General features: G+C 61.0%; 1 protein-coding gene across 1 annotated transcript; it reads left to right on the forward strand.

Moving 5' to 3' along the window:
- The first annotated feature begins 5,061 nt into the window (after nucleotides 1-5,061).
- TMEM201 (transmembrane protein 201) lies at nucleotides 5,062-26,565 on the forward strand. The gene is made up of 11 exons (XM_070404030.1): nucleotides 5,062-5,267; nucleotides 10,932-11,052; nucleotides 11,609-11,803; nucleotides 12,863-13,039; nucleotides 14,401-14,753; nucleotides 15,519-15,722; nucleotides 20,303-20,535; nucleotides 21,988-22,059; nucleotides 22,612-22,911; nucleotides 23,291-23,425; nucleotides 24,352-26,565. Exons 1-11 carry the CDS (start codon nucleotides 5,155-5,157, stop codon nucleotides 24,447-24,449), a joined length of 2,001 nt encoding a protein of 666 aa, XP_070260131.1. The 5' UTR covers nucleotides 5,062-5,154; the 3' UTR covers nucleotides 24,450-26,565.
- Nucleotides 26,566-27,078: the final 513 nt, after the last annotated feature.

Below are 27,078 nucleotides of genomic sequence, written 5' to 3' on the forward strand. Positions count from 1 at the left end.
GTCAAGCCCAGGTGCTTTGCAGGTATGTCAGAGCGCGGCCGGCCATGGGCGGGAATGTGGGCAGCGATGCAGTCCGTGAGGGGGTGAGCCCTGTCCTTGGTCCCCGCTCCTGGGACCAAGGCTGATTGCCAGCTCCTTGAAGACGTAGCTCACTTTTATTGTGCCCGGAAGTGGTGGTGGTGGTGGTGGTGCTGCTTAAATAACCCTAGTTCAAAAAAATATTTTTTAAATCTAGACATGAGAAATTACCAGAATTATAAGTCCATCCTCCCATCTTATAAGGAAGTTTAATAAGGGACAAAAAGCTAAGACAGAGACAGGTAAGAGGGATTGTCTCCCGTTAGCTCTCTCACCGGACTTTGCTGAACATTGGGTTTGTTTTCAGTCTGAATGTCTAGAAAGATAGGACTCAAATAACCGATGCACAGAGCTTCCGATTCAGGGGCAGACGCTCTGGTAGGGATGAGAGGCGGATGGTTTCTAATTATATTGAGTTGAGTTTATTTTGTTTCCCTTGAGTCATGAAGGAAGTTTGTCGGTGGTGTTGAGCTCCCTAGTATAATTCACCTGTCAACAACTACGCATGTTTCATGCTTCCAAAACACATGACAGTAAAGAGATTTCTATTCCAGAACCTCATTTTAACGACTGTTTAATAGTGGCATTTATCAACATCTTTGTTTGAATATTCATATTAAAACCTGAATTTTTCCTCAAGATTTTATCTAATATGAACATTAAAAATTAGATTGCTTAGCCACAGCTGCTTTGGCTCAGTGGATAGAACGTTGGCCTGCGGACTGCAGGGTTCCGGGTTCGATTCCAGTCAAGGGCATGTGCCTTGGTTGCAGGCACATCCCCGGTGGGGAGTGTGCAGGGGGCAGCTGATCGATGTTTCTCTCCCATTGATGTTTCTAGCTCTCTGTCCCTCTCCCTCTCTGTAAAAATCAATAAAATATATATTTTTTAAAAATGAGATTGCTTAACATTCACTAAACTAGGTAAGAGAATTATTTCAAAATAATTTTCACTGACATTCTTGAATTAATAAATTTGATGTTGACCTAGTACAAGTTAGTTCTCTGCTTGCTTCTGCCCCGGGCGCTGAAATGCAAGAAACTCAGCCCCAAAGGTAGGATGAGAATAGGCAGAAAAAAGGGATGCTTCCTCCATAAAGGGGCTTTTTGGATTTTTATTTCATTTACTTTTTTAAAATATATTTTTATTGATTTCAGAAGAGGGAGAAACATCAATGGTGAGAGAGAATCATTGATTACCTGCCTCCTGCACGCCCCACTCTGGGGATGGAGCCCACAAAGCAGGCATGTGCCCTGACCGGAAATCGAATCATGACCTCCAGGTTCATAGGTGGACACAACCACTGAGCCATGGCGGCTGGGCAATTTATCTTTCTATCCTCACCCAAGGAGTAAGAAATGTTTTCTTCATTGATCTTTCAGAGAGATTGGAAGGGAGAGGAGGGAATAGAGAGGAAAACATCCATGTGAGAGAGACATCAATTGGTTGGCTCCCCCACACACCCCAAGGGGAAGGATTAACTTGCAACCCAGGTACTTGCCCCTGACTGCCCCTGATGGGGGAATCAAACCCTTGACCCTATGGTATGCAGGCCAACACCAACCCCTGAGCCAGACTGGTCAAAGCTGGATTTTTTAAAGTAATTTTTATTGATTTCAGAGAAGAAGGGAGAGAAAGATAGAAAAATCAGTGATGAGAGAGAATCATTGACCAGCTTACCTCCTGCACGCCCCCCATTGGGGATTAAGCCTGCAACCCAGGCATGTGCTCTGACCAGGAATCAAACTGTGACCTCCTGGTTCATAGGTCAACGCTCAACCACAGCCACATCAGCTGGGCCAGGGCTGAATTTTTAAACGGAAAATGTCACTGAACTGTTAATGGAGAAATCCCTTGATTTATTTCTCCTCTACAAGCTTAGTCATTGGAATTTTATTATTTTTAAGCAATCTATAATAATAAAAGCGTAATATGCAAATCGACCGAAGGGCTGAACAGCAGAATGACCTGGACAAAGCCGGGGCTGCCAGGGCCTACTCTTGCACGAATTTCATGCATTAGGCCTCTAGTCTACACTAATAAAAGAGAAACATGGTAATTGACGTACAACCGCTACCCTTCCCATTGGCTAATCAGCATATCCTTATGCAAATTAACTGTCAGCCAAGATGGCGGCCAGCTGCCAGGCAGATGGAAGCGAACATGAGGCTTGCTTGCTCCAGTGACTGCAGACTCCAACGTTCCCCGCCTGACTTGCCGGCCTCTGAGTTGCAACTCTAAGCAACTATGTACTATGTTGCAAATGTAGAAGCTAAACAAAACCCCAGAAATCAGCTTTCAGCCTGCCGGGATCTCAGAGCTGAAGTTATACATTGTTTCGATTATAGAACGGCAAACAAACCAGATACGAAGCCTCAGAGCTAGACCCAGAGCTAAAGCTGGCCCAGAATAAAATTAAAAAAAGAGAAAAAAAGGAGCGGTTGGGAGCTTCAGTCAACAACCGCCAGCCTGAAAGCAGCCCTCAGCCCCTCACCCAGACTGGCCAGGCACCCCAGTGGGGACCCCCACCCTGAAGGGTGTGTGACCAGCTGCAAACAGCCATCATCCCCTCATCCAGGCTGGCCAGGCACCCCAGTGGGGACCCCCACCCTGATCCAGGACACCCTTCAGGGCAAACCAGCCGGCCCCCAGGCCTCTATCCTGTATAGTAAAAGGGTAATATGCCTCCCAGCACCGGGATCAGCGGAGCCATGAGGCCTCTTGGCACCAGATCAGCATGACAGGGGGCAGCGCCAACCCCCCTGATAGCCCTGCAGCTCTGTGTGTGACAGGGGGCGGGGCCACAACCTCCCTATCCACCCTGCTCTGTTCGTGACAGGGGAAGGCGCCCCAACCCCCTGATGGGCCCTGCTCTGTGTGTGATAGGGTGCGGCACCCCAACCCACCCCCCCCCACCCCCCCACGGGCCCTGCTCTGTGTGTGACAGAGTAGAGCCATAACCTCCCCATCGGCACTGCCCTGAGTGTGACAGTGGTGGCGCCCCAACCCCCTGATCAGCCCTGCTCTGTGGGTGATAGAGGGCGGCGCCCCAACCCCCTGATCCGCCCTGCTCTGTGTGACAGGGGGCGGTGCCCTAACTCCCCTATCAGCCCTACTCTGTGCGTGACAGGGGAGAGCTCCCCAACCCCCTGATGGGCCCTGCTCTGCGTGACAGGGGGCAGTGCCCAACCACCTGATTGGCCCTGCTCTGTGTGTGACGGGGTGGCGCCGCAACCTCCCCATCGACCCTGCCTTGAGTGTGATAGGGGGCGGTGCCCCAACCCCCCAATCTGCCCCACCCTGAGCGTGACTGAGGGTGGCATCACAACCTCCCAATCCGCCCTGCTCTGTGCATGACAGGGGGTGGCGCCCCAACTCCCCAATCAGCCCTGCTCTGAGCCCGACCAGGGGCTGCACCTAGGGATTGGGCCTGCCCTCTGCCACCCAGGAGGAGGCCTAAGCCAGCAGGTCGTTATCTCCTGAGGGGTCCCAGACTGCAAGAGGGCACAGGCTGGGCTGAGGGACCCCCCCTACCCCTCCCCCCAGTGCACAAATTTTTGTGCACCGGGCCTCTAGTATATTTATAAAAGACAACACTTATTGCTTACCCAGTGTGTGCCAAGCACTGCAAAATGTGTATTTTCTCATTTAAATTTGTTCTGACAACCTTGTGGGGCAGGTATTATCGTCCACATTTTACAAATAAGGCTCAGAAGTTCACACGACTTGTTTGAGGTCTCGGAGGTGGTGAGTAATAAGCTGACAAGTAGTAGGTCTGACTGCTAGTCCAGTAGATGAATGCAAAGCAGCAGGGGCATCTGAGCCTGTGGAATGACCTGACTGAAGCCAAGTTCCAGCAAAACATTCCGTCCAGTTCCCGTGTCCACAGGCGTTAGCCCCGAAGAGCTGCGCTGGCACCACAGTGCCCAGGACCAAGCCCTTCCTGTGAGTGGGATCCTCTGCAGACGCCGGCTCCTCCTTGGGAAGAGGGTGCTGCACTCAGAGAAGGCAGCTTCATGCTGTTCGTTCCTTCCTCTGTGCGCTCCAGGCTGGAGAAAGCAGCGAGACTGCAACCTGAGGCCTTTGCTCTGACACCCACTCCCAAGAACGAGGAGCTCCCATTGCAGACTCTAATCAGCCCCAGGTTTCCTGTGGGCTCCCTCTCCTCCCCACAGGCAGCTCTTTAATGCACAGAACTAGGGTGTGGGACAGATGAACTGGCCACAGGAAACCCTCAACCCACCACTGTGCACAACTAAACTGTAATGACCCCCCAAACACTGGAAAAGTTGTGGGGACAGTGAAACGTAATTAAGTACGAATATTTCCTACTCGTTTCTTTTTAGTTATGAGTGATTTAATGAAAATCCATAATGCTAAAGCAAAATATGCTTCTTCCCCACTAATTCCACCTGGAGGCAACTGCAGTTCGTTTACCCATCTACTTCCTACAAGCATACACATCTTATAGGGCTTATTTAGTTAAACCGGATATTATTAAAACTAATGTGCATGTTGCTCTTCCTGAACAGTGTATCACCCATCCCTGCAGGCCAACACCTGTGTTGAGATGTATCGTCGCTATCTTTCTATAAACATAATCATGTTTCTATAAATTATTTGGACCGTTGGAGTGGCTTCAGTGGAAGTGGCTTAAGGAACTGCAACTTGCAGCAAACAGTGCTGCGCGCTGCGTCCGGCCGGTTTGGCCCAGGCGTTGGGAGGCCGGACCAGCGGGAGCAAAGCCTTCCCAGTGGTCAGTAGCCCGACGTGCGGGAGGGGCCTGACGAGCGCGGGAGCGGAGTGCACCGGACAAGGCTCCGCGCCGCCTCCCACCTCCGGCCGCCAGAGGGCACTGTCGGGCCGCCGCCGCTTCCCCCGGCGCCCCGCCCATCGGGCTCGTCCCACTCCCCGATTGGCTGCGCGGCGGGAGCGCGCCGAGTCAAGGGGCGGGGCCGCGCCCGCTACAAAGCGACAGAGGTCACGGCGCGAGGAGGTGCGCGCCGCCGCCGCCCGGTAATCCGCTCGTGGCCCTTGGCGTCGCCGCCTCTGCCCACCGCCGGCCGCGGGGGACCCATGGAGGGAGTGAGCGCGCTGCTGGCCCGCTGCCCCACGGCAGGCCTGGCCGGCGGCCTGGGGATCACGGCGTGCGCCGCGGCCGGCGTGCTGCTCTACCGGATCGCGCGGAGGTGAGTGCGCGGGCCCGTGCGGCCTCGGCCCCCGCCCCCGCCCCCGCCCCCGCCCTCCGCACGCGGCCTTCCCGCCTCGGCGGTTCCGGGCCGCACGGCGCCTCCCTGCCCGTGCCCGGCGAGGCCGCGGCTTTGCGTGGGGCCTGGCCTTGTGCCCACGTGCTGAGACCCGCTCTGCACGCCCCCACCCCCCAAAAGAAGATCGGAAGCGGCCGAGGAATGGGTTGGGGACTCCAGGAATGCGGGGTGGGCGCGCGCAGCCCGCACGTGGGTTACAAACTTCCCTCTCCAAGGAGACCTGACCTGGGAGCCGCAGGATCTGCAAGGCCCCCCGCCAACCCCCACCATCACACCCCCGGGGCCCCCAGCCCTGCGGGAGACCTCAGCGGGGATCAGACCGCTCTGACTGCTTTCCGCCCTCATCCCGGCTCCCAGGTCCCCGAGAGCAGGCGGGGGTGGCCTGGTCGTAGGTGGCACTTTCTGGTCCGCTCCAGTCTCAGGTCTAATCTCACGTTGGCCCATTGCAGTCCCCCGGCCCCTGCTCCCCCCAGAGAAGCTGAGGGGCAGGGGGACTGAGTAAACCGGTAACTAGAGGAGTCAGGGTGGTCCGACCCTGAGGGCAGCATCCCCAACCCCTGGTCTAGACCCCCCACCCCACCCAACCCCCAGCCCTGGCCAGGCTCAAAGACCCTGCCAACCCCCATTCGGAGCCAGCCTGTCGCAGTGCTTCGGGCTGAGCGCTTCGGCAGGGCCCTCGGACTGTGCCTCCATCTGATCCCCTTCCCCAGCGACAGGGAGAAAGGGGGGGCTGTGAGAACATTCTGGGGGCGCGGTGGGCGGGGGGTGTGAAGCTCAGATCTTAGGTGGAAGAAGCGAAGGCACCTGCCCACCAGCGACAGCGCTGGGACTTGAACCTGGGTGGTCTGGCTGTCCTTATTTAACCACCACCATGTACCAGTTCTCACCCAAGGGGAGAAGGACGGAGGGTGACTGAGGCACAGGCCTCTCGGAAGGGGGGGCGGGGGGCATCAGCTGTGTGCAGGCTGAGGGGGCGCAGTCTCCAGGGCAGGGCTGTCAGGCATTGAAGGAGCCCCAACTCGGGGGGTCCCTGACAACCCACATCTCCAGTCTCCCAGTTCCTGCCCGGGTTCTGGAAGCCGGGAGGGCTGGTGGGACCAGCAGGTGGAAACGAGTCATTTTATACCGAAGGGGACAGCAGGCAAGGCGCTTTGCTCAGGGTTGCAGAGCCTGGATGCTGCTGCCTCCCAGTGAACCCGGGAGCAGAGCCTGGGCTGGGCACTGACCCCAGCGTGGCCGCGCCTCATTTGTGCGTAGTGTGGCTGCCGTTTGGACTGTGTGGCGTGCTCCTGTGTCGTGTGCTTTGGCCGTTCTCAGACTGCCGGCCACAGCTTTCCCTGTCCCCGAGGCCGGAGGCTGGGCCTTGGTGCAGAGAAGGGCATGCTGGGCAAGGGGATCGGGGAGGGTCCTGGGAGGCTTGTGACCCAGCAGCAGGAGGGTGCTGTGGGGTGGCCTTGGGACCTGAGAAGGACCAGCCCTCCCCAGGATGCTCTGAGATGCTCATCCAGCACTGGCCGCTGTCCTGATGGACGCATGACCGGCCCCCTGAGGCTGAGCCCTTGTCCCCCAGGAAGGAGAGCGTGTGACAGGAGCGGGGGCTTTGGCCACAGCATGGGTTGTGGGTGACCCTCCCGAGGAGAATTGTGTTTGGAAAGTGATTTGGTCTCGGGGGTTGCGAGCCCAGCACAGAGGTGGAGGGGACGCTGGCCAGGGGGCCACCAGGAGGAGGGCCCCTGCCTGGAGGGTCGCGGTGCTCAGAGCCTCAGGCAGGGCCATCCTGGCTTTCCCACTGGTGCTGCCACCTGGGCCACCGGGGGGCGGGGGGGGGGGTCCACTTTTCTCCCCTTCTACAGCTAGGGGAGAAGGCTCCCTGCCCTTCAGCACCCAGCTGTTAAACCGCAGCCGCCTCCGCCAGCTTCGGCTCCCGGCCCAGTCTTGAGCTGCCTGCTCCGGGCCCAGGCAGCCTGTGGCTGTCAGCACCAGCACAGGGGAAGCCCACACCTCAGCCTGCCCCGGGCGCACCCCCCTGCTGCTCTGCAGTGCGCCCATGCTCGGGACCTCAGGGGCCACCCACAGCACCCAGAGGGTTTTACTGGGTTCTCCACGTTGTCATGTTGGGAGGCCCAGGGGATGCAGCTTCAGGTTAAGCAGCAGAGCCTTGTCCTGGCACCAGAGTGCTGATTCCGCCCAGCGCTCTCCAGGCTCTCCCTGTGCTGCGCGCTCAGGCTGCTGGACAGGCTCCCGGGGCGCACACTGGGTGGTCCCCCTCAGCCCAGCAGCCCCGCCTATTTGAATGCCATCTGTTCCTGTCGCCCTGCTGGCCAGCAGACCTGTTCTTTAGGGTGACAGCAGATGCTCCACTTTTTGGCTTCTCTCCTGTGGCATCTGTCACCAGCTGCCCCGTGAGGTCGCCGTTCTCATCCTTGTCCAGGTCGGAAGTGGAGAGCTGGCTCATTTCTGCCTCTCTGGGGGCCTGGCTCCGTGAACCTGAGGTCTGCCCCGGGGAGGTGGGTTGGGGCTCTGTCTCGGTGTGGCAGGGCTGCTGTGGCCTTTGGCTTGTTCTGCCCGGAGGCCCCTGGGGTCCTGGCTGGCGTTCTGATCCTGGGGCCCAGGAGACAACTTCTTGGATTCTCCCTGTTGGATAGGACAACATGTGTTGCTCACTCAAGGCACAGAGGAGCAAGCGAGAAGCCTACGAGGGGTTCAGCAAGGACTCCCCTCCTCCTGGGGCCCTGCCAGAGGTTGGCCTCTTGCCCCCTAAGGGAACCAAGTCTGACTCAGGGAGACCACTCTCCAGGCCCCTTCTGGGGAGGCTGGGCACCCTCAGGGCCTGGTGGGAACGAGTTGGCACATTGGCTCCCCAGATTCAGCCCCCGGACAGGCTGGTCTCCTACCTGTGGGCTCACAGCGGGCCCAGGCCCTGGAGCTGCAGCCCCAGGGGGGCCTCACTCCTAGAACACGCCCACCTGCAGGGAGTGGTGGGATGTTTCGAGCTTTGTTTTAACTAAACGTCTGTGATGGGGGGGGTGGGGGGGTGCGGGTGATGCTGTGTCCATTTTCCTTCCTGGGGTGTTCAGGCCTGTGGAGGACGGTCCAGAGCTGCCGCCCCTGCTCCTGAGGGACCCCTGCCCCCGCTGCTTCGGGCTCCTTTGGGCCCCCCAGAGCCAAGAGCTGAGCACAGGGTAGTGTAGTGGGAGCCGGGCGAGCACCTGCTGGGCCCCGCGCTGCCTCATTCTGTCTTGTCACATCAGACCTTCTGCACTGGGAGTGGGTCGTCCCAGAGTCCTGCTGGGGCAGAGGTTTTGGCTTGGGGAGGAGTGGGTTTAGGGGTTTATGGGGGCGGGGGGGGTGGTCATTTCCCTGAGCAAGAGCGGGGACAGGGCTAAGCTGGCATGGAATAGGTGGACCCAAATGCCTTACAGCAGGCCAGGTGGAGGTGGGTGTAGCCCAGAGGACACCATTCCCGTTCGCCCACGTGTCTGACGCAGGGGGGCCAGTGCTGGTGTGTGGGGGCTGCGATTCGCCCAGCTCCCATCGCTTTGCTAGCTCATCTGCTGCTCACAGGCCTGCGGACCCCAGGGACAGCCCTGAGGCGCTGAGGGGGATGACTCCTTGACCTGCAGACCCCCACCTGCCACGGTGGCCCCTCCCCCGCTCGCTGGAGCCGCTATCCCCAGGGACCAGGGCTAATCCTCCTCCCTTCCTGCCACCGGCTTCCAGGCCAGGCTCATTTCCCTAGCAACGGAGCTGGGGGTTCCTGGGGGAAATGGTGGCTTCTGGGTGGGAGGGGCTTCGAGGCTGGCTCCCAGGGCCGAGGCTGCAGTTCCTGCGTCCCCGCCACCGTCCCCTGGGCTGGCGTCTTTGTCCCCTTCCCCATCTCTTTATTAATGTGCTGCCAGCTCTTCTGCTTGGCTGCAGTCCAGAGGCCGGTGCGGGGTGATGGGGGTGCGGGGTGAAAGGGCTAGAGGGTCCCAGGGGCAGATGAGAGGTCACCTGCCTGCATCGTTACCACTGGGACCCCACCCCCCACCCCCCCTGCACAGTTACAGGGGAGCCTGTGAAGCAGGTGCTGATTAACAGAAAGCCCAGGGCTTCGTTCCCGGGGGTGCCGAGTGCTGGCACCTCAGCGAGCAGGGGCGTCCACACCTCCTGCCAGGGCTGACCTTCCAGGCTCTTCGCCTGAAGCCCGCGAAGCTGTCCGCGTGCTGCGCGGTGGCCGCCTGGCCCTCTTAGCTCCCTAGGCCTCGGGGAGGGATTGTCATGATCCCACTGGCCAGATGGGCAGGATGACTCCCCCAAAGGCCACACCTGGGACCGCAGTGCTGCTCCCGGGCCCTGCCCTCTGCTGTGGACAGGCTGACATAGCAGCCCCTTGTCCATTGCGGGGGCTTTCAGAGCTGGGCCGGGGTGCGGGTTGCAGTACAGGGGGCAATCCCTGGTTCCGTCTCCTCTGTCCGTCTCTGGCTTGGGGGAGAAGTGGTTTGAGGGGTTTCTTGGGGGGCACTTCCCTGAGCCGCCGCCTCTCTCCGCCCACCCCCCGTAAGTACCCTGTGGGGCGTTTGGCCAGGCACAGTTACGCACTCCCCGGGTACAGGTGGTAAGACGGAGGCTTGGAGAACTCCTGTACCCGCGTGGTCCGGGGCAGGGAGGGCAGGAGGCGGCTGCAGTGTCAGGAGTGGGAGCTGCTCTCAAGGGGCAGGATGGTGACAGAGCTGGCCCTTCGCGTGGCAAAGCACCTTTGTGTGGCCTGTTGGCTGGATCCTTGTGATGCACGATCCCTGAGGTGCTGTGGCCCCACACTTTGCAAACATGGCCCCAGAGAGGCAGGAGGAATGGAGGGAGGTCAGACAGGGCCGAGTGGGGGAGGAGGAGCTCCGGGGCTCACCGCCAGCAGTGGCTCCTGGAAGCTGGGGGCTGTGCCGCCCTGTGGGCAGTAGAGTCGTCTGTGTGGTGTGGCCGCCACTACAGCCGGGTCCGAATGGCACCCCCAGAGCTGGAGGTGGCCTGGCCAGGACCCCAGGGCTCAGGCAGCTGCCTCCCGTCACCTGCTTGTGTCTAGATTCCGAGGACCAGGGGTTTGCTGGGCAGTTGCTGCACACACACCCTCATCACACCCATAGCCAACGAGGTGGCGGGAGGGGCCCGGCGCACAGATCCCTGGTCTCTGGGCTGGGATTACCCTGCAGGCAGCACCTGTCACCGCATGTGTGCTGTCTGCGCGTTCCCTCCACCGGGAAGGGCTGGCCCCAGCCCACAGCTGCCTCTAATCCCCGCCCCTTCTCCTCCCTGGAGGCTCTGGGAACACCATTTCCTCAGCCTGGGAACAGGCCTCACAGGGAGGAAGCCAGGGCTGGGCTTGTGGCCTGACCAGCGTGAGCCCCCGGATGCCAGCAGCCCTGGGTCCCCTCATGGGTGTGCTGGAGCCCAGGGACCTGGTGAGTGGCAGGACCTGGAGGGCCGAGGAGAAGCCCAGGCCCGTGTGGCCTCCTTGCTGGTCCTCCCGGTGCTGCCTCCCGCGCCCCTTCCTGGTCCCCGTTGGGCGCAGGCACAGAGGTCTTCGCTGACTCCACTCTTCCCTGTGCACAGGACGAAGCCGACACACACCACTGTCAACTGCTGGTTCTGCGCCCAGGACACGGTGGTGCCCTACGGGAACCGCAACTGCTGGGACTGCCCCCACTGCGAGCAGTACAACGGCTTCCAGGAGGTGCGGCGGGCCCCAGCCCTTGTCCAGCCGTCCTGCCCCCTCCCCACCGCCCGGGGGGCCCAGGTGACTTGCCCAGAGGCACACCACCGAAGTCGGCAGGTCGGGGCTGAGCCCCGGATCTTTCTGGCTCACGCTCACGCCCACTCTCTGCTTTGCGCTTGACCAGGGGTCAGCGGGCTCCCTGCAGAGAACCAGGGAGGCTCTAGGCTTTGCAGACCACACTGTCCCTGTCCCCAGGACTCAGCTCTGCCAAGCCACCATCACTATAGGAACCTGGTTCACAGACACAGCGCCCTCCACGTGCCCTCGTTTGCAGGCCCCTGCACCACGCGTGGGTCCGGTCTGGGCTGCGCTCCCTGGGGCTGCACTCGACAGCTTGCCTGTGGGGGTTCCTAGTAAATTCTGTGGAGGACAAGCAGCTGATTGTTGCATGGAAAGAGAGAATGGGAACATGTGAAGCTGCTCCACTGGGGTGTCACCGCCCTGGGCCTCTGGCCTCACGCAGAGCCCCCTTTGGGTCGGGCTCCCCGCTGATTCTGTCCCCCCCCCCCCCCAGAATGGTGACTACAATAAGCCGATCCCCGCGCAGTACCTGGAGCACCTGAACCACGTGGTGAGCAGCGCGCCCAGCCCCCGCGCCCCTGCGCAGCCACAGCAGTGGGTGAGCAGCCAGGTGCTGCTGTGCAGGAGGTGCAGCCACCACCAGACCACCAAGATCAAGCAGCTGGCCGCCTTCTCGCCTCGGGATGAGGTGAGGCCGGGACGGGGAGGAGGAGCCTGGGGGGGGGGGGGGGCATGCCCAGGGCTCTCCAGACAGTGCCCCCAGGGCCTCTCCCCACCCTGACCTGTGCTGGCCCCCCTCCAGGTGTGTTTTTCATCTCGTCAGAGCGTGCCTCCATTCTCCTTCCTTCTCATGGTTCCTGCTCTCTTGGCTCCAAGCCTGGGAACATCATGGAAACCTAGTGCCTACCAGTCCCGAGGGGTTTGTCCCTGGGCAGGGGCAGGTGGCTCCAGCTGGGCCCTGTCAGACCCACCGCTGGCCGGACACTCTGCTCTGGAGTTGGTGGGGGGGAGGGAGGCTGGGTGTTAGGCGTTCACCTCCCCTGGGCCGCCGTGGAGCCCAGCAGCCTTGCCCTCTAGCTGGTCCTGCCTTCCCACCCCCAGGCCGGTGGTTGTGACCTCAGGAGCTGAGGCCCCGAGACGCTGGCTCTCCCAAGGCCCAGCCTGGGAACGAGGCGGGGAGGGCGGTGAGGGATGAGAGAGAAGGAAGCATGTGTGACTTGGCAACCAGGGCAGCTTTTGGTCCCAGCAAGATAAGATCAAACTAATAACCCCTCTGGCTCCTGCAGACAGATGTTTGTGGGCTCTGGAAATGGAGGGGAGCGTTGCTGCATCCTTAGGAGGAGGGGAGGGGAGGGTTGGACTGTCCTCAGGCTGTTCCTGGAGCCCAAGGACCCTGCAGCTCCCACTCGACCCAGCCAGGGGCCTCCCGTGCTCTCTAGACCCAGGGCATACCAGTGGGCGGCCCTGCCTCTGAGTGTCTGTCTGCTCCAGTCCAGGTAGCGTCAGCCCAGAGCCCCCTTCTGCGGCCTCCTCTGGAGCAGAATGGCCGGAGTGCCTGCCTCCGTCCTGTGGGTCCCGCTGCGTCCTGGGCTCTGGGCCAGCCCTTCCTCCCGGTAGCCACGCACTCAGGGTGCTGTTTGTCCTGTTGGGCAGTGGAGGAAGCAGGATCAGAGTGGGGATAGCTTGCCCATGGTCACCCCACTTGTAAGTGAACCCAAGAACCTGAGCCTCTGTCCCCGGCCCGCAGGGCAGGTATGACGAGGAGATCGAGGTGTACCGGCACCACCTGGAGCAGATCTACAAGCTGTGCCGGCCGTGCCAGGCGGCCGTGGAGCACTACATCAAGCATCAGAACCGCCAGCTGCGCGCCCTGCTGGTCAGCCACCAGTTCCGGCGCCGGGAGGCCGACCAGAGCCACACGCAGGTCTGAGCGGTGCGCCCACGGGGCATTTGGGGCGGCACAGCCCTCGGGCTTGTGCAGGGAAGCCCCTCACAGAGGGCTGGGCCCACTGACTGGTGGGCAGCTCTCCAGAGCCAAGACCCTTCTCCCTGGGAAACAACTTTCCTGTGGGGCCCTGTCCCCAAGCCCCTGCGTCAGCAGCTGGAGAGGGTGTCCCCAGAAGAGCGGCTCAGTATTGGGGTCCACCATCATTTACATACTTGACGGTCTTGAGCCCCGATGTGTCTGGGCACTTTCCCTCACCTGCATCTGTCCCCCACACCTGCATCTGTCCCCCCCCACCTGGCATTTCCCCAAAGCACCGTGTGGCGGCCGCGCTCTTAGGCTCTGCGACACCCACTCAGCCAGGAAACCAAACGGGGAGGTGAAGTAACTTGTAGAGGGCCCCACACCGCGTGTGCCAAGGCACCAGCATTTGAACCCGGAACCAGTTGGTTAAAAGTCATTAATTTTTTAAAAATATATATTTATTGATTTCAGAGAGGAAGGGAAAAGGAGCAAGAGATACAAACATCAATGATGAGAGAGAATCATAGATCAGCCTCTGCACACAGAGAATCAAGCCCAAAACCTGGGCATGTGCCCCACCAGGAGTCGAACCATAACTTCTGGTTCGTAGGTTGACGCTCAACCATTAAGCCATGCCAGCCGAGCTAAAAACTCATTAATTTTTTATCACAGTATTCAGTTAGTGGAATGTTCTGGGTTTTAAAAATCTGATTTAGTGGTGAGTGGATTTAGATAGAACCCACCCCCTCAGGTCCCCAGATGTGCCTTGTGTCCAGTGGCATGTGGTTTCCAGTTCACAGCGGCTCCTGACCACACGGCCCGCAGCCCGTGTTTGCACAGCAGGACGCTCGGACCTGTGGTTTTCTCCTCACCACGTGTTCCTACACTGAACAACTTATTGCCATATTTTTAAACTTGCCTTTGGCCAGAGTTATTTATATGTTTATTATAATTCCAGTTGAGATTCCAGTAGGAATTTATGGTGAGAATTTGGCAAAAACAATGAAAAATGTACTAGAAAGAATAAGGTCACCATAATATCAAAAAGCTTTCTTTAAAGAATGTGGTGGACCCCTCCCCACCCAGTGGGGTGAAGAGCCAGCCATGGGCCGGGTCAGTGGTCTCAGCGGTGAGCCTAGAGACGGCCGAGAAGGTCCGGGGATCTCGGGCCTGGCCAAGACGGCATCTCGGATCATCAGGTCCGGGGTGGGTTCTTCAGCGAGTGCTCTGGGGCCCTGGCCAGACCCCGAGCACAGAGTGCACAGTGGCAGTGGCTCTTGCCATCTCGCTGACCAGTCTCTCTCTCCCTCCCTCAGAGCTTCTGCTCGTCCGCGGTGAAGGCCCCGGTCCAGGTCATCGTGCTCCGCGCCCTCGCCTTCCTGGCCTGTGCCTTCCTGCTGGCCACCACGCTGTATGGCACCAGCGACCCCTTTGCCCCGGGGGTCACCCTGCCCCCAGCTTTGCCCCCTGGTGGCAATGGCTCAGCAGCCCCTGACAACGGCACTGCCCCTGGGGCTGAGGGCTGGCGGCAACTGCTGGGCCTGCTGCCGGAGCACATGACAGAGAAGCTGCAGGAGGCCTGGGCCTACGGGCGGAACCACCAGACGGGCGTCGTGGTGCTGGGCCTGCTCACCTGCCTGCTGGCCATGCTGCTGGCCGGCCGCATCAGGTGCGTGTGGGGCTGGAGCCAGGAGGGCCTGTTGCGGGCACAGCCGGGACTGGGCTCCATTGTGTAGTGGAAACAGCTGTCCCTCCTCCCAGCAGCTGGGAGTCCAGTGGGCGAGACAAAGTAAATGACTTGCCTTAGAGGGGGCAGCGGCACTCAGAGCAGGCCCCCACTGACCTGCTGGTTGGGGCCGCCAGGGCCAAACCGCCTCACTTCTCCACCTCAGACTCCTGATAACCACTGCCTAGTGGGCGGTTGGAGAGTCGAGTGGGTGCCCTTGGGCCCCTGATTTGCCTCCATGTTCCGATTGGTGTCCACGTCATCTCAGTGACTCAGGGAGGTTTCTATATTTATTTATTTCAGAGAGGGAGGGAGATAGAAACATCAATGATAGAGAATCGTTGATCTGCTGCCTCTTGCACTCCTCCTACTGGAGATTGAGCCTGCAACCCAGGCATGTGCCCTGACTGGGAATCAAACCGTGACCTCCTGGTTCATAGGTCTATGCTCAACCACTGAGCAACACTGGCCGAGCTGGGGGAGGTTTCTTAGCCCCGTTTTACAGGCTGGAACATTCAGCTCAGGGAAACTGGCCTGCTCAGAGCTGAGCAGCGTGTCAGTGCTGGAGGCGGGTCAAGAGGCACATGCGCTCTTGGCTCTGGATTCCGTCCTCTGAGCAGGACGGGGTGGGTGAAGGGGCAGCGAGTGGGAGGGTGAGGGGACTAGTCTTGCCCAGATGGGCCCTCACACAGCCCCGCTTCCCCTCAGGCTCCGGAGGATTGACGCCTTCTGCACCTGCCTGTGGGCCCTGCTGCTGGGTCTGCACCTGGCCGAACAGTACCTGCAGGCCAGCTCGCCCAGCTGGCTGGACACGCTCAAGTTCGGCACCATGTCCCTGTGCTGCCTGGTGGGCTTGATGGCAGCCGTGGCCACAAGGAAGGCGACGGGCCCACGGAGGTTCCGGCCCCGAAGGTCAGAGAAGCAGCAGTGATTGCGGGGGGAGGACAGATGGACGGACAGCCCCAGAGCTTTGCCCCCAGCCCAGAGCAGGGCACTTCTCTGTCTTGCCTCTTTCTTCCTGCCTCACTCTCACCCCTGCCCAGCCTCGAGCCCCCGTCCTGGCCCAGCCCTGCACTTCCCTGAGGAGTCGGGCCTGCCCCCTTTTCTTTCCATACCAGTAAGTCCTCCCCCAGCCTAACACACTCTCGAGTACCACCATCTCTCTGGCCAAAAACCCTCTCGTTGCCCCAAGGCTAGAACACGGGTGACACCCACACAGGCTGCCTGTGACGTATGGCTTCCCCCTGGCAGCTCCAGGCATCCCATCCTGCCACGGCCCCTGCCTGGCTCTGACACGGTGGGATGAGGCTACTGTCTGCTTCTCCTTGCACCAGCCCCATCTCTGAGCTCCTGGCATGGGCTGGTGATGGTGGCTGCAGGCTGAGCCCTTGCCACATGGCCTGACCCCTTGGGCATCTTGACACGGGCAGCTGCTACTGAGCGGGGTCCAGAGGAGAGCCCCGCACCTCGTCCCCATGTCCCTTCTCTGGTCTGTCCCTTTGGTCCTGCCCAGTGCCCGGCCAGCCCTGCTGGAAACCGTCTGGGCTGCCCCCTGGGCCCACTGCCCCATTCCCACTCGGACCTCCCTGAACCCCTCTCGCCCTCAGCCTCCTTCCCTGGGAATGGAGGGTGCAGTTCTTGGGCCCAGACTGGCCTTGATCATGAATTTGTAGGGCAAGGGTCTTCTCGAGGTGAACAGTAGGAAGTCCTGCTTCTGCTGTGGTCAGCAGGGTTCTGGACAGCCAGCCATGGTGGGAGCTTGCCCGGGTTGGGGGGGTCTGGAGAGTCCTGTATTCATCTATTTGGCACGGCTATGGGCCACACAGGCAGGATAGGGCATGCACACCCTGCCCACTCTCCTGGGAGCCCCTGGCTCTGCCCTCAAAGTCAGGACCCCAACCCTCATGGCTGGGCCCTCCACCTGCCCCTGCAGGGTTCAGGCTTCCAAGCCAGGGTTGCCCTGACTGGCTGGCCCTGGCACTGCCCCAATCGATGCCCGGGACGTCCCCAGTTCTCTCTACCCTCCATTGGATGCCTGGGAAAGATCTAGTTGCCCAAGGCTAGTGCGGGATAAGCAGCCCAGGGACGGGCAGGTCCATGAGGGCACCAGGTCATTGTCATTTTTTGACTCTCTTGCCTGTCACAGTCACTACTACTCTGCCCCTAGAGCCCTCACGGAGGGTGCTGAGGCTCCCAATTTCTACTTTCCTGTGGGGCAACCAGAGTCCACAGAGGCCTCGGCGGCTCCTGGGTCAGGGGAGGGGACAGCCAGGGCCGAACCTCAGAGTGCGCCACACACTCCCTCCCGGGCCCATGTCCTGCCACTCTGCACGTCGGAGCCCAGGGAAGGCAGGAACAGGTGACACCGGCATGAGGGCCACTCAGCAAGGGGCACAAGAGCTGCACCTGAGCCCGCTGTCACTCATCCTCATGTTCACGGGGTCCTAAGAGGCTGCCCCACCCCACTGATCCCGTGCCCCTCCGCATCCATGTGTGAGGAGCCCAGGGAGTCAGGAGCTGCCCCCAGCAGCTGTGTGGCCTCAGACCAGGCCTGCCTGCTTGTTGTGTGTGGAGGAGGAGTGGGGATGCAGAGCCAGGACCTAGTCCTACTGGCACGTCCACCTGTCCCTTACCAGCCAGCCTCTGAGGCAGGGGAGGCGGCACTGCCAGTGACGGCTAGGGGTGTGCTGGGCTGTGCGCAGCCCTCGTCTCTGGAGCCTCCAGTTCTCAAGGAAGCTAATGACTGCTTTTCTTGGCGCTGAGGAGAAGCAGGACATCTGTGTGTGTGTGTGTGTGTGTATTTAAGTTAAGTTATTTATAATCACCACAACCAGCTCCCTAGCTGGCCAGGAGCCCCCACTGAGCAGATGTCTGCCTGCCCCGGCGGGGATGGGAGGACCTTCATGAAATGAGCCTCAGCCTGGAAGGCTTCCTGGCCTTTTTAGAGTCGGTGACTTTTTTAATTACCTATCAGTCCCCTAAAGTTTCATTACTTGGAGCCTATTCCAGCCCCTTCTGACGTTAGCGGCAACAGCTGAGGAAGTGCAGGCACCGCTGAGATCGTGGCTTATTAGCTGGGAGTGTGTCACCCCTGCCAGGGACCTCTGTCCCCAAGACCGGAGGGAGGTACACGCGCTGTCTTCTCCCTCTGGGTCTGGGTCCCCACCCCGGCCCAGCAGGCTCCTCCCAGGAGCGCTCCACCTCGCAGCACCGGCCCGGAGGAGCGTGTCCCTCTGTCTGTGCCTGTTGCCTGTCGTCTGTCCCTGGTCATGTGGAGCTGCAGATGATTGTCTAGTGGCCCTTGAATCCCTGTAACCGCAGCTCCCGGCCCGACGTTGTGTGTTCGATGCTGTATTTTAAATAAATGCCTCCGGGGCCCTGCTCTGACCCGTGGGCGTCAGGTATGGAGTCTTTTTTGTTTTTTCTTTCTGAGGCGTCTGTGCCAGGGGCGGGACTTGGGGGTACAGGCAAGCCCCGGGAGTCAGGCTTGGGAGCTGGCGACGTGGAAATGGAAGGACACAGGGCCCAGCTGTCCTTGTGTGCCCTGCGGGTGGGGTTCTCCTGTCTCAGCAAACTGCTCCTTAAACAGCTTGCTCCTTCCCCTCTTGGCGTGGACTGGGGTTGGGTTGAGAGAGGCCAACGTCCCTCCCTGTCAGATGGGACACTGTACAAGCACCCGGCCCTCCCTGGACCCCTTTATCCGGGGACGTAGACTCAGATTCCAGGCTGGTGCCTCTGGAGAGGGTTCCGGAGCGCGGGCGGTCTGGGCGCCTGGCCAGTGGAAGTGTCGGTTCATTTGAAGCTCTCGGGAGCCAGCCGAGACGGGCCCTTTAACAGGAGGCTCCCAGGAACCGGGCTGCAGTTGGGACCAGAGCTCACACTCAGCACCTTACAAGGATCCGCTAGTTGAGAGGGTCAGACTGAAGAATTGTCTCCCCCTCCGTGCCAACATTTTTAGTGGCATCAGAGATGGACAGCCCCTGTGCCAGATCATGCGAGACGGGTCTTCGGCACGGGGCGGGTCGTGGAAAGTGCTGGCAAGACCCAGCTTGTCCTGGGCCAGCTGGCCACCTGGGAAACCTGTCGCCCGGCTCGGACCCTCTCCTCGCTGCCTGGGGCGGGGGGGGGGGGGAGGGTGCAGGAAGCCCCCGAGGAGGGGCCTGGGCGCGCCCTGCTCCTCAGCGGCTCAGGACACACCTGGGTCCTCTTGGAGGCACGGGCCCAGCAGGGAACAGCTTTATGCACCATCAGAGCAGGTTGCCAAAGGTCCCGGCGTCCTTTGCTGCCTCTAAATGCCTAAAGCTCCCCCTCTGCCACAAAACCGTAAAATCGTGCCTTTTATTTTGGGGGGTGGAGGGGAGGCTTCAGGAGGAGGCTGGGGCAAGCGGCTTGGCTTGAGCTCCTGCCTTGATTTCCCCATGCTCCCCGCCTTGGGTTCTGGAGTCCAGGAAGCCTGCTGGCACTCCGGACAGCATTCAGAAGGTCACGTGACCTCCAGGAGGGCAATGCTGACCCTGCACTTTCCTCAAAGCTTGTTGAAGGGGCGGGGTGAGAACTAGCGAGGAACTCCTCGGGTGCAGCTTGGCTAGCGATGGGCCTGGGGGGTCCCTTAGCCGCCCGGGCTCTGCTGCAGGGCCTGGCCAGCCTGCCCATCCGTCGGCACACTGACCGTGGGCTCCTTTGTCCCTGGGGACCGAGGTAAGGCCGGACCTCCCGCAACTCCGTCCAGACAGTGAGCAGACTAATGTATTAACTGCCTCTGTCCCCGCCTCTGTAATCGGTTGCCTTAATCAGAAGCATGGTTGACAGTCTGGCTTGGGGCCACCAGGTCCTGTTGTGTGATTTGTACCATTCTCGAGTTAAAGGGACACTGTCACCTTCCATCTTTTGGGCAGCCTTGTGGTCGCTTACGGGTCTTCTCCAAGTTCAAGCTTGGCTTGTGTCCTGCGTGTCTCTTCCTGGGGATCCTAAGCCTGGCCACCCCCCTCTGCTCTACAAGACACTTGAGATTCATGTCCATTTTTTGAGTCCAGGGGGCAGCAGTCGGACCCCCGGAGTCAGGCCCAGGGAGCAGGGCCCCAAGCTTGGCCACTGTCGGAGGCTCTGGGCACGAGCAGGAAGGACAAGGAGGAGCCCCAGGCCACTGGCCGCTGTGGGAGCCTGGCAAGGGGCTGGGCATTTTTGCTTCAAGGCGAAGGGGTGGCGTGAGGTTGGCAAGGGCGACAGTGTCACTTTAATACCGAGACTCGTAGTGGAACTAGTTTGCTGTGACGGATCGGAGGGGGCATGCGGGGCGGTGGGTCATGCTGCACCTCCCAGCCACCCGATCCTAATGGTGTGAATGTGGTCGGACTGCTTTCCGCTTCAACTAACGCACGCCTCCTCTGGGACCCCGACTCGGGCCCCCCCTGTGCCGAGGGCGAGGGGACAGCTGGCGGAGGCCGCTCCCGGGCCCTCCAGGCTGACCTCTCCCTGCCCGCGGCCTCTTGCAGGTACCTCCCCGGAGACTCGGCCGGCTTTCTCCCCACGTGCCCCAGCCTGGCCATCCCCTACCCGAGCGTTGCAGCCTCTTCACCGTCTCTCTTCCTCCCCACCTCGCCCGGCTTCCTGCCCCTCACCAACCAGCAGCTGTTCCGGTCTCCCCGACGGGCCTCGCCCTCCTCGCTGCCAGGCCGCCTCAGCCGGGCCCTCTCGCTGGGCACCATTCCCTCTCTGACCCGAGCAGGTAAGAGGCACTCGGGCATTGGCGGGCCACACGGGACTGGGGGAAGCTGGGCACCGGGACTCCAGCTGTGTACAGGCTGGAGGAACTGGGTTCAAATCCTGCTGCATCCACTAAGGAGCTGCCCTTCGCCCAGGGACTTACCCACTCTGAGCCTCAGTTTCCCTCAAGGAAATAAGACCAGTAGTAGGACCGGCCCTGTGGTGGTTGTGAGAGAGAAGCGAGAGGATGTATTTAAAGTGCTCAGGAGGGCAGTGCGTCCAGCAGGCACTTGGTAAACGTTGGAGCCCTTCGCGGGGTTTATTCCGCCTGTTCTTGCCCTGTTGTTACTGCTGCTGTTTTCACACCTGAGGCTGGAAGTTTGCCCCAGCCGTTTCGTGTGATCCAGGGGACAGAGGGCAGGATTCAGTTCAAGTCCTTCCTGAGTGCTTGCTGCCGTGGGCCCTGCCGTGACCGCCCCCTGGTCCTGGTCGTGAGCGCTGTCTCACTCTTCACCTTCCCCGCAGGATCGTCCTGGAAAGGGGCTGTGAGCTCAGCCGTTTTCCTACTAGAGCTCTGTGTGCTCTGTGATGACCCTCAGCCCTGGGGGAGCTGCCTGGAGCAGGCTGGGGGTTGCCCTTGGGTGGGGGGCCCTGAGCAGGACCCCATCTTCTGAGACTGTGGGCGCCTCTTGGTTCCCCAGGGCTTGCTGACGTGCAGTCATGTCTCATTTCAGCCGCTCTGCCGAGTGGGCCAGTCAGACACCCCTGAGCCTCGGTTTCCTTCGTGACTTGCCCGGGGTCCCCCTACTGCCGGGCGGTGGGGGTTGGACCCAGCTGGGGGTTGTTGCAGGTGGGGTCCCGGTAGGTAGAGGGTGGGCCACAGGGACGGTGTTTGAGCAGAGGCCTTCGGGTCGGAGCGAAGGTGGGATTGCACCGTGGGCCTGGACTCTGGACATTTCTGTTAACCTCACGGGGCGGAGCGCTGGGGGAGGGGCTGCTGCCTGCGCTCCTGCCTGGAAGCCGTTGATTAGCAGAGTTCCCGAGTCCCTGCGCGCATCACAGCCCTGGCCTGGCCCAGCTCAGGCCTCCTGGGCCCTTCGTGCGCAGCGGCTGGGGCAGGGGGACCATGGGGGGCCTTGGGCAGGGGGACCATGGGGGCCCACGGCTGCCCTTCCCCACATGACTGTTGTTGGAGCTTCCTTCGGGTGGGAAGTGGTGGGTTTGGGCCCACAGTGGTACAGACCCCAGAACCTTCCCAGAACCATCTGGAGGGAGAGAGTTGTGGACGGCTGGGGGTGGGCACTCTGCGTCGTGGTTTATCCTTAAAAAAGGAAATGACTCGGGTTAAAGGGCCCTCGGGTGAAAGGCAGGGCTGTGAGTGACAAAGGCTGGATGCGGCAGAGCAGGCCATGGGGCGGGAGGGTGGGCGCCCATTGCTCGGCAGGCCTGACCTGTGCCCTTTCTTCCTTCCCAGACTCAGGGTATCTGTTCAGCGGGAGCCGGCCGCCGTCTCAGATGTCTCCATCCGGGGAGGCTCCTGTTTCAGGTAAGAGGAGTGACGGGGAGGCTGCCTCAGGTGGGGAGCGTATGGGCCGGGGTTTCCAGAGGGTCGGGCAGGGGCACCCTCTGTGTGTAGGCCCCCTGTGTGCAGGCCTGGGCAAGTGACTGACAGCCCTGTGCCTCCATTTCTCCTGTGAAATGGGCGGATCGTTAGGGTTAGATGGAATGCTCTCGTCCTCATCCTTGACCACGTGGGGATGTGCACTCGGGGTCCCGCCTTCAGCAGGGCTGGGGAGAGCTGACCTTAAGCCTCAAGAATTGGTTGCTGTCCCGGCCTTGCTCTCAGCTGAGGGCAGTACCAGGGCCTTTGGAGAGAAATCGCAAGGCAGAGGGGACATTGCTGAGGCTCCGCGGTCCTCTCCCCGCCCGTGGGCCTGGCGGGCGCAGGCTCCTCCCCCCTCTGCCCAGCCTGGCCTTTCTCCTGGGGTAACAGGAACAGAAGAGCCGTCAAGCTGACTGTAACTGCACGTGCAGACTGACCTTCACAGTCGCAGGCGCCTGCGCTACAGGCACGGTGTTTGTCACCTCCTTCCTCCAGATTACTACTCTCTGCTGCTGGGGAGCTGCCCCTCGTCCCCGTTCCCTTCCCCGGCGCCCTCCGTGGCCGGCTCGGTGGCCTCCAGCGCCGGCTCTCTGCGCCACCGCAGGCCCCTCATCAGCCCTGCCCGGCTCAACCTGAAGGGGCAGAAGCTGCTGCTGTTCCCGTTGCCGCCCGGGGAGGCCCCCAGCACCCCCAGCAGCTCCGATGAACACTTGCCCCTCAACGGCAGCCACTTCAGCATCGAGCCACCCCAGGTCCCACAGAGGCAGCCGGCGCAGGACACGAAGCACACCGTGGGTATGACCCTCTGACCCCTGCCCTGGGGGCAGGAGAGCCCAGCTGGGCTGTGGGGGCGCCTCTGGGATCAGAGGTGGGGACCCCCGTTAGGAGGCTGCACAGGGCCTGTCCTTGATCTTCTCCCCAGCTCCATGGCCCCTGGCTGGGCTTCTCATGACCTTGAACCCTCCAGGACATTGCTCTCTGTTGGCTGATATTCTTCTCTTGTTTGGCAATTGACCTTGAGGCTGGTCTGTTCCTTAGGATGGATCAGAGACGTATTATGCCCTGCCAGACTGTGTCTGATAACAGATTTTTTTTTTTTTTTGCTCAAGTATTGTCTGACTGTCCTGTCCTGGGGTGGCCTGTGAGCACCCCCTGAGACACCCCTTCTCTGCAGACATGAGGTCCATGCGGGGGAGAGGCAGCGCCTGCAGCAGCCACTCCATCAAGAAGGAGGACGACTCGTCGCAGTCGTCCACGTGCGCGGTGGACACCACCACCCAAGGGTGCCCCGAGGAGACCACCTGGAGAGGTCTGCGCCTGAGTTGTTTCGGGGGGAGGGCAGGGCAGCGTGGGGCCCCGGTGTTAGCCAGAATCACCTGTTCTGTCTGGGACCTGACAGAGAAAGACCCTCGAGGGGCCCCCTAGTGACGGAGGGCGGTCAGGTAACCCGCCCAGCACCTCAGGATGCAGTCCGTGCTCCGCAGGCTCCCTCCCTGTTAGGGCCGGGTCTGCACGCTGTGACAGAAGCCTCGGGTCACATGGTCACAGGCGGCTATTTAAATCTTAACAACATGAAAATTTGGTAACAGTAAACGCTGAGCTCCTCAGCTGCACCAGCATGTCCCAGTGCTCCAGGAGACCTCACCTTCGCAGATGCTCCAGGAGGACGCTGGCCTGGGCCGGGCATCAGTTCACATCCTGCCTCCTCCGCCTGTGGGCCCCGGGGCGGCTGGGAGATCCAATCCTGTCAGCACCTGGCACTGCCCTGGGGGAGGGGCACATGGATGGCGAAGATGGACACAGGGAGGTTTCCTGGAAAGATTGGGTGCTGCCCCAAGTCAGGTGGGGTCTGGGGATGAGCGCGGCAGCATCAAGGTCATGCTGGGGCACAGAGGCTGGGGGACCTCCGTCGCCTGCTGACCTTGGAGGCCTGGGGGGTTCTAGTCCCCTAACGCCCTGTTTCCTGTGTGTGACGCCAGGTCACAGCCCCATCACCACGGTGAAGCACAGGGCACCCCAGTCAGTGCTGCCTGAGGCACGGACTCAGGAAAGGAGGCACCTGTAGGGGCAGGCCTTGACCATGACCCGGGCTACAGTGTCCTGAGTGGGGCGGCCTCCGAGGGCCAGGAAGGAGCTGAGCCTGTGGTGGGCCAGGGGCTCTCATGTGCAGAGACCCCACCCCGGGTCCCCTTCTGACCTTCGTGCCTTTGACTGGGTGTCTCTACTCTCTCCAAGGTCGGTTTGGCCCCTCCCTGGTCCAGGGCCTCCTGGCCGTGAGCTTGACTGCCAACGCCCTCTTCACCTCGGCCTACCTGTACCAGAGCCTGCGCTGACCGAGGGCCCGGCCTCCTGCACTGGAGAGCCAGAGAGAGTCCAGGTGCATGCTGCTGCCACTGCCGCCTGCCCGCCCTCCTCCGGGCCCTGCCCACTGGACTGAGTTCCTCCTCGGAATGCCTTCTCACGTAACGGAATGGACTGCGGGGCTGAGGGGCCTGTGAGGCCACCCTCCGCCCGTCCATCTTGCTGACATCAGTTGTGTTTGGTGCTGCCACGGAGCCACGGTCCCCGGGGGCTGCACTGTCCAGCCCTGCCTGTGGGGCCGCCACCACCACTGTACCTGCAGCAGGAGCCCTGCCCTCGGCCCCGCTCCATGGGCCACTGGCACATCTCCGTTCCGTGCGCCCCGTCCCCCGGGGGAGGCGGGAGGCATGGCCCCTGTGTCCCCTGTCCTCCACCAGCCCCTTGAGGATGAGCTTCCTCTGCCCCCACCTTACCCCTTCCTGCTAGTCCTGGGCCAGGCCTGCCCTCCAGCTCTCCCGTGAGCACCTCAGAATTCCTGGGTCACCGGCTCCGCTGGGCCTGCAGGACTCATGTGAGCATCTTGCCCCAAACTCCCTTCTGCCCAAGTGCACCCGTTTTAGTACCTCTGGTGGCCTCTCGGGCAGTAGCCCTAACCCTGAGAACACTACCCAGGGCCTTGCTCAACCCTCAGCTGGTTGCGCCGTGGGACTGCCCAGGGCAGCCTGCAAGTGACAGATGAGACCACACCCCACCGCCATGAACCCGGCTCCTCCCCACGGCTGAGACCCCCTGTCCTCTCATTCTGCTGACACCCCGGGCCGAGTGTGGCCTCTCGTCTGCAGGCCACCTTGGCTGGCTTTGTTCCCTCCCGTACCCTCTGCCCCTCCCATCGGCCACTACTGCACGATTGCTCCCCCTCACCCTGGTGCGGGGTCCTGCCCACCCCTGAAGGGGAGAGGGACCTCGGGATGGCACAGCGACCCTCCATGATGCTGTGGCTGTCAGACCCCCAGTCCCCGCTGCCCTGGGCCTTGGACAGAGGGTGGGGCAGCACATGTGTGTATGTGACTGCACATGTACATGCGTGTGACCGTGCAGGCATTGGTGCTGCTTGGGGAGGAAGTGGCTGCCTGGATGGATTCTGCGACACGTGATAGGGGCTCAGGCGGAGGAGGGGTCTTCGCTCCACCATTCAGGGATAAAGTTTAATTTTATTTTTCTACACATTTCTGCCAAGGGAGGCATTTTGCTGGGAAGCAGGATGCCCCCATCCTCCCAGCCAGGGAGGGTTAGTTTTTTTAAGCTTTGGGTGCTTTTTTTAGTAATTTTTTTTTACCACGTGGGGAAGGAGATTGCTCTGGCTTCCCTCTCCCTTTTTCCCCCACTCGCGTCCTGAGAGCTACTGTCTCCTGCCCTGACCCGCCCCGAACACAGGGATCGGGGACCTGAGGGCAACGCCAGGACCTGAGTCCAGCTGCCGAGACGGTTCCAACTCGGGTGTCTCGGCCTCCATTTGTACAGGGGGCATGTGTCAACTTCTTAATTTTATTTTCTGCCTGATAAAGCCAAACTCCATTCTAAATTCACTTCCTCTCTGGCTCTGAGGAAGCCCCCCACGGAGCCCACCCCACCCCCAGGCCTGGCCCCTCCCAGGCCCTGGGTCCCAGCTCTTCACCAAGACCTAGAGGCTGGTGGGGAGGGGTTTACTTAATGTTTTCCTTCAAACAAAAAAACCCAGCCTTATTTTTACAAAAGCAAAAAAAATCAAAAAGATACCAGCCTTTGAACTGTACTTGTCTTTATTCTGCAGCTCGGCCCCTAAGGACCCCTCAGGGTGGGGGCCAAGTCCACTGAGGTGGAAGTCATGTCACATTTGTTCAGCGCAGAGCTCCAGGGTCCCCGGCCCATGGAGTGGGTGGCAGGTGCAGTGCGGCCGTGTCCCCAGGAAGGCTCAGGGATTTGAACAGGAGACCAGCGCGAACAGGAGGGCGGGTGTCCCAGAACAGCGTGAGTGAGGCAGGAAGTGCTCCGCTGTCTCAGAAAGGCCTGGCCCAGCCAGTGGCCCCAGGGCTGTCAGAGGCCTGTTTTCTCCTGAGCCCACTCGAGTGGCCTGGGGGGCAGCACCTGGGCTCCCCATCAGCCCTTCCAGGATGGACCCCCAGGCCTCATGGCTGGGCTGAAGTCAGCTGGCCCAGGGTGGGCACTGGGGAGGCCCTCAGAGGTGATGAGCCAGTTGTCGCGGAGCCTGCAACCCCTGGAGGGGCAAGGGGCAGCCTCTGGGGTGAGCCTGGGCCTGAGTTTCTATGGGCTTTGGGTTAACAAGTCCAGGACCGCCATCCAGGGCCAAGGCGGGATCATTAACCCACAGTACAATGCAGGAGCCCCAGTACATGTGAGGGACTCACTCTGGCCCAGCACCCAGGGGGAGGGTGGCTGGTGGGTGGTCAGCTCTAAACCTGACCTTGAGTTAGACGGTAAAGAGCAGGGCCAAGCTGCCTGCAGGGGGGCTCCACAAACACCTGAGTTCACTGACCACAGGGTCCTTGCGATGTCCCCTGAGGCTTAGACACCTGGGGCCACAGGAAGCCCACTTCTTGGAAGCCCTCTCTCCCAGTGACTGCAAAGTCCCCTGGTCCAGGGCTCCCCCTGGCCCTGCGCTGT

This window comes from Myotis yumanensis, unplaced genomic scaffold (assembly GCF_028538775.1).
Source record: "Myotis yumanensis isolate MYYU_CA2020_CCGP unplaced genomic scaffold, mMyoYum1.0.hap1 SCAF_2, whole genome shotgun sequence".
Classification (NCBI taxonomy): Eukaryota; Metazoa; Chordata; class Mammalia; order Chiroptera; family Vespertilionidae; genus Myotis; species Myotis yumanensis.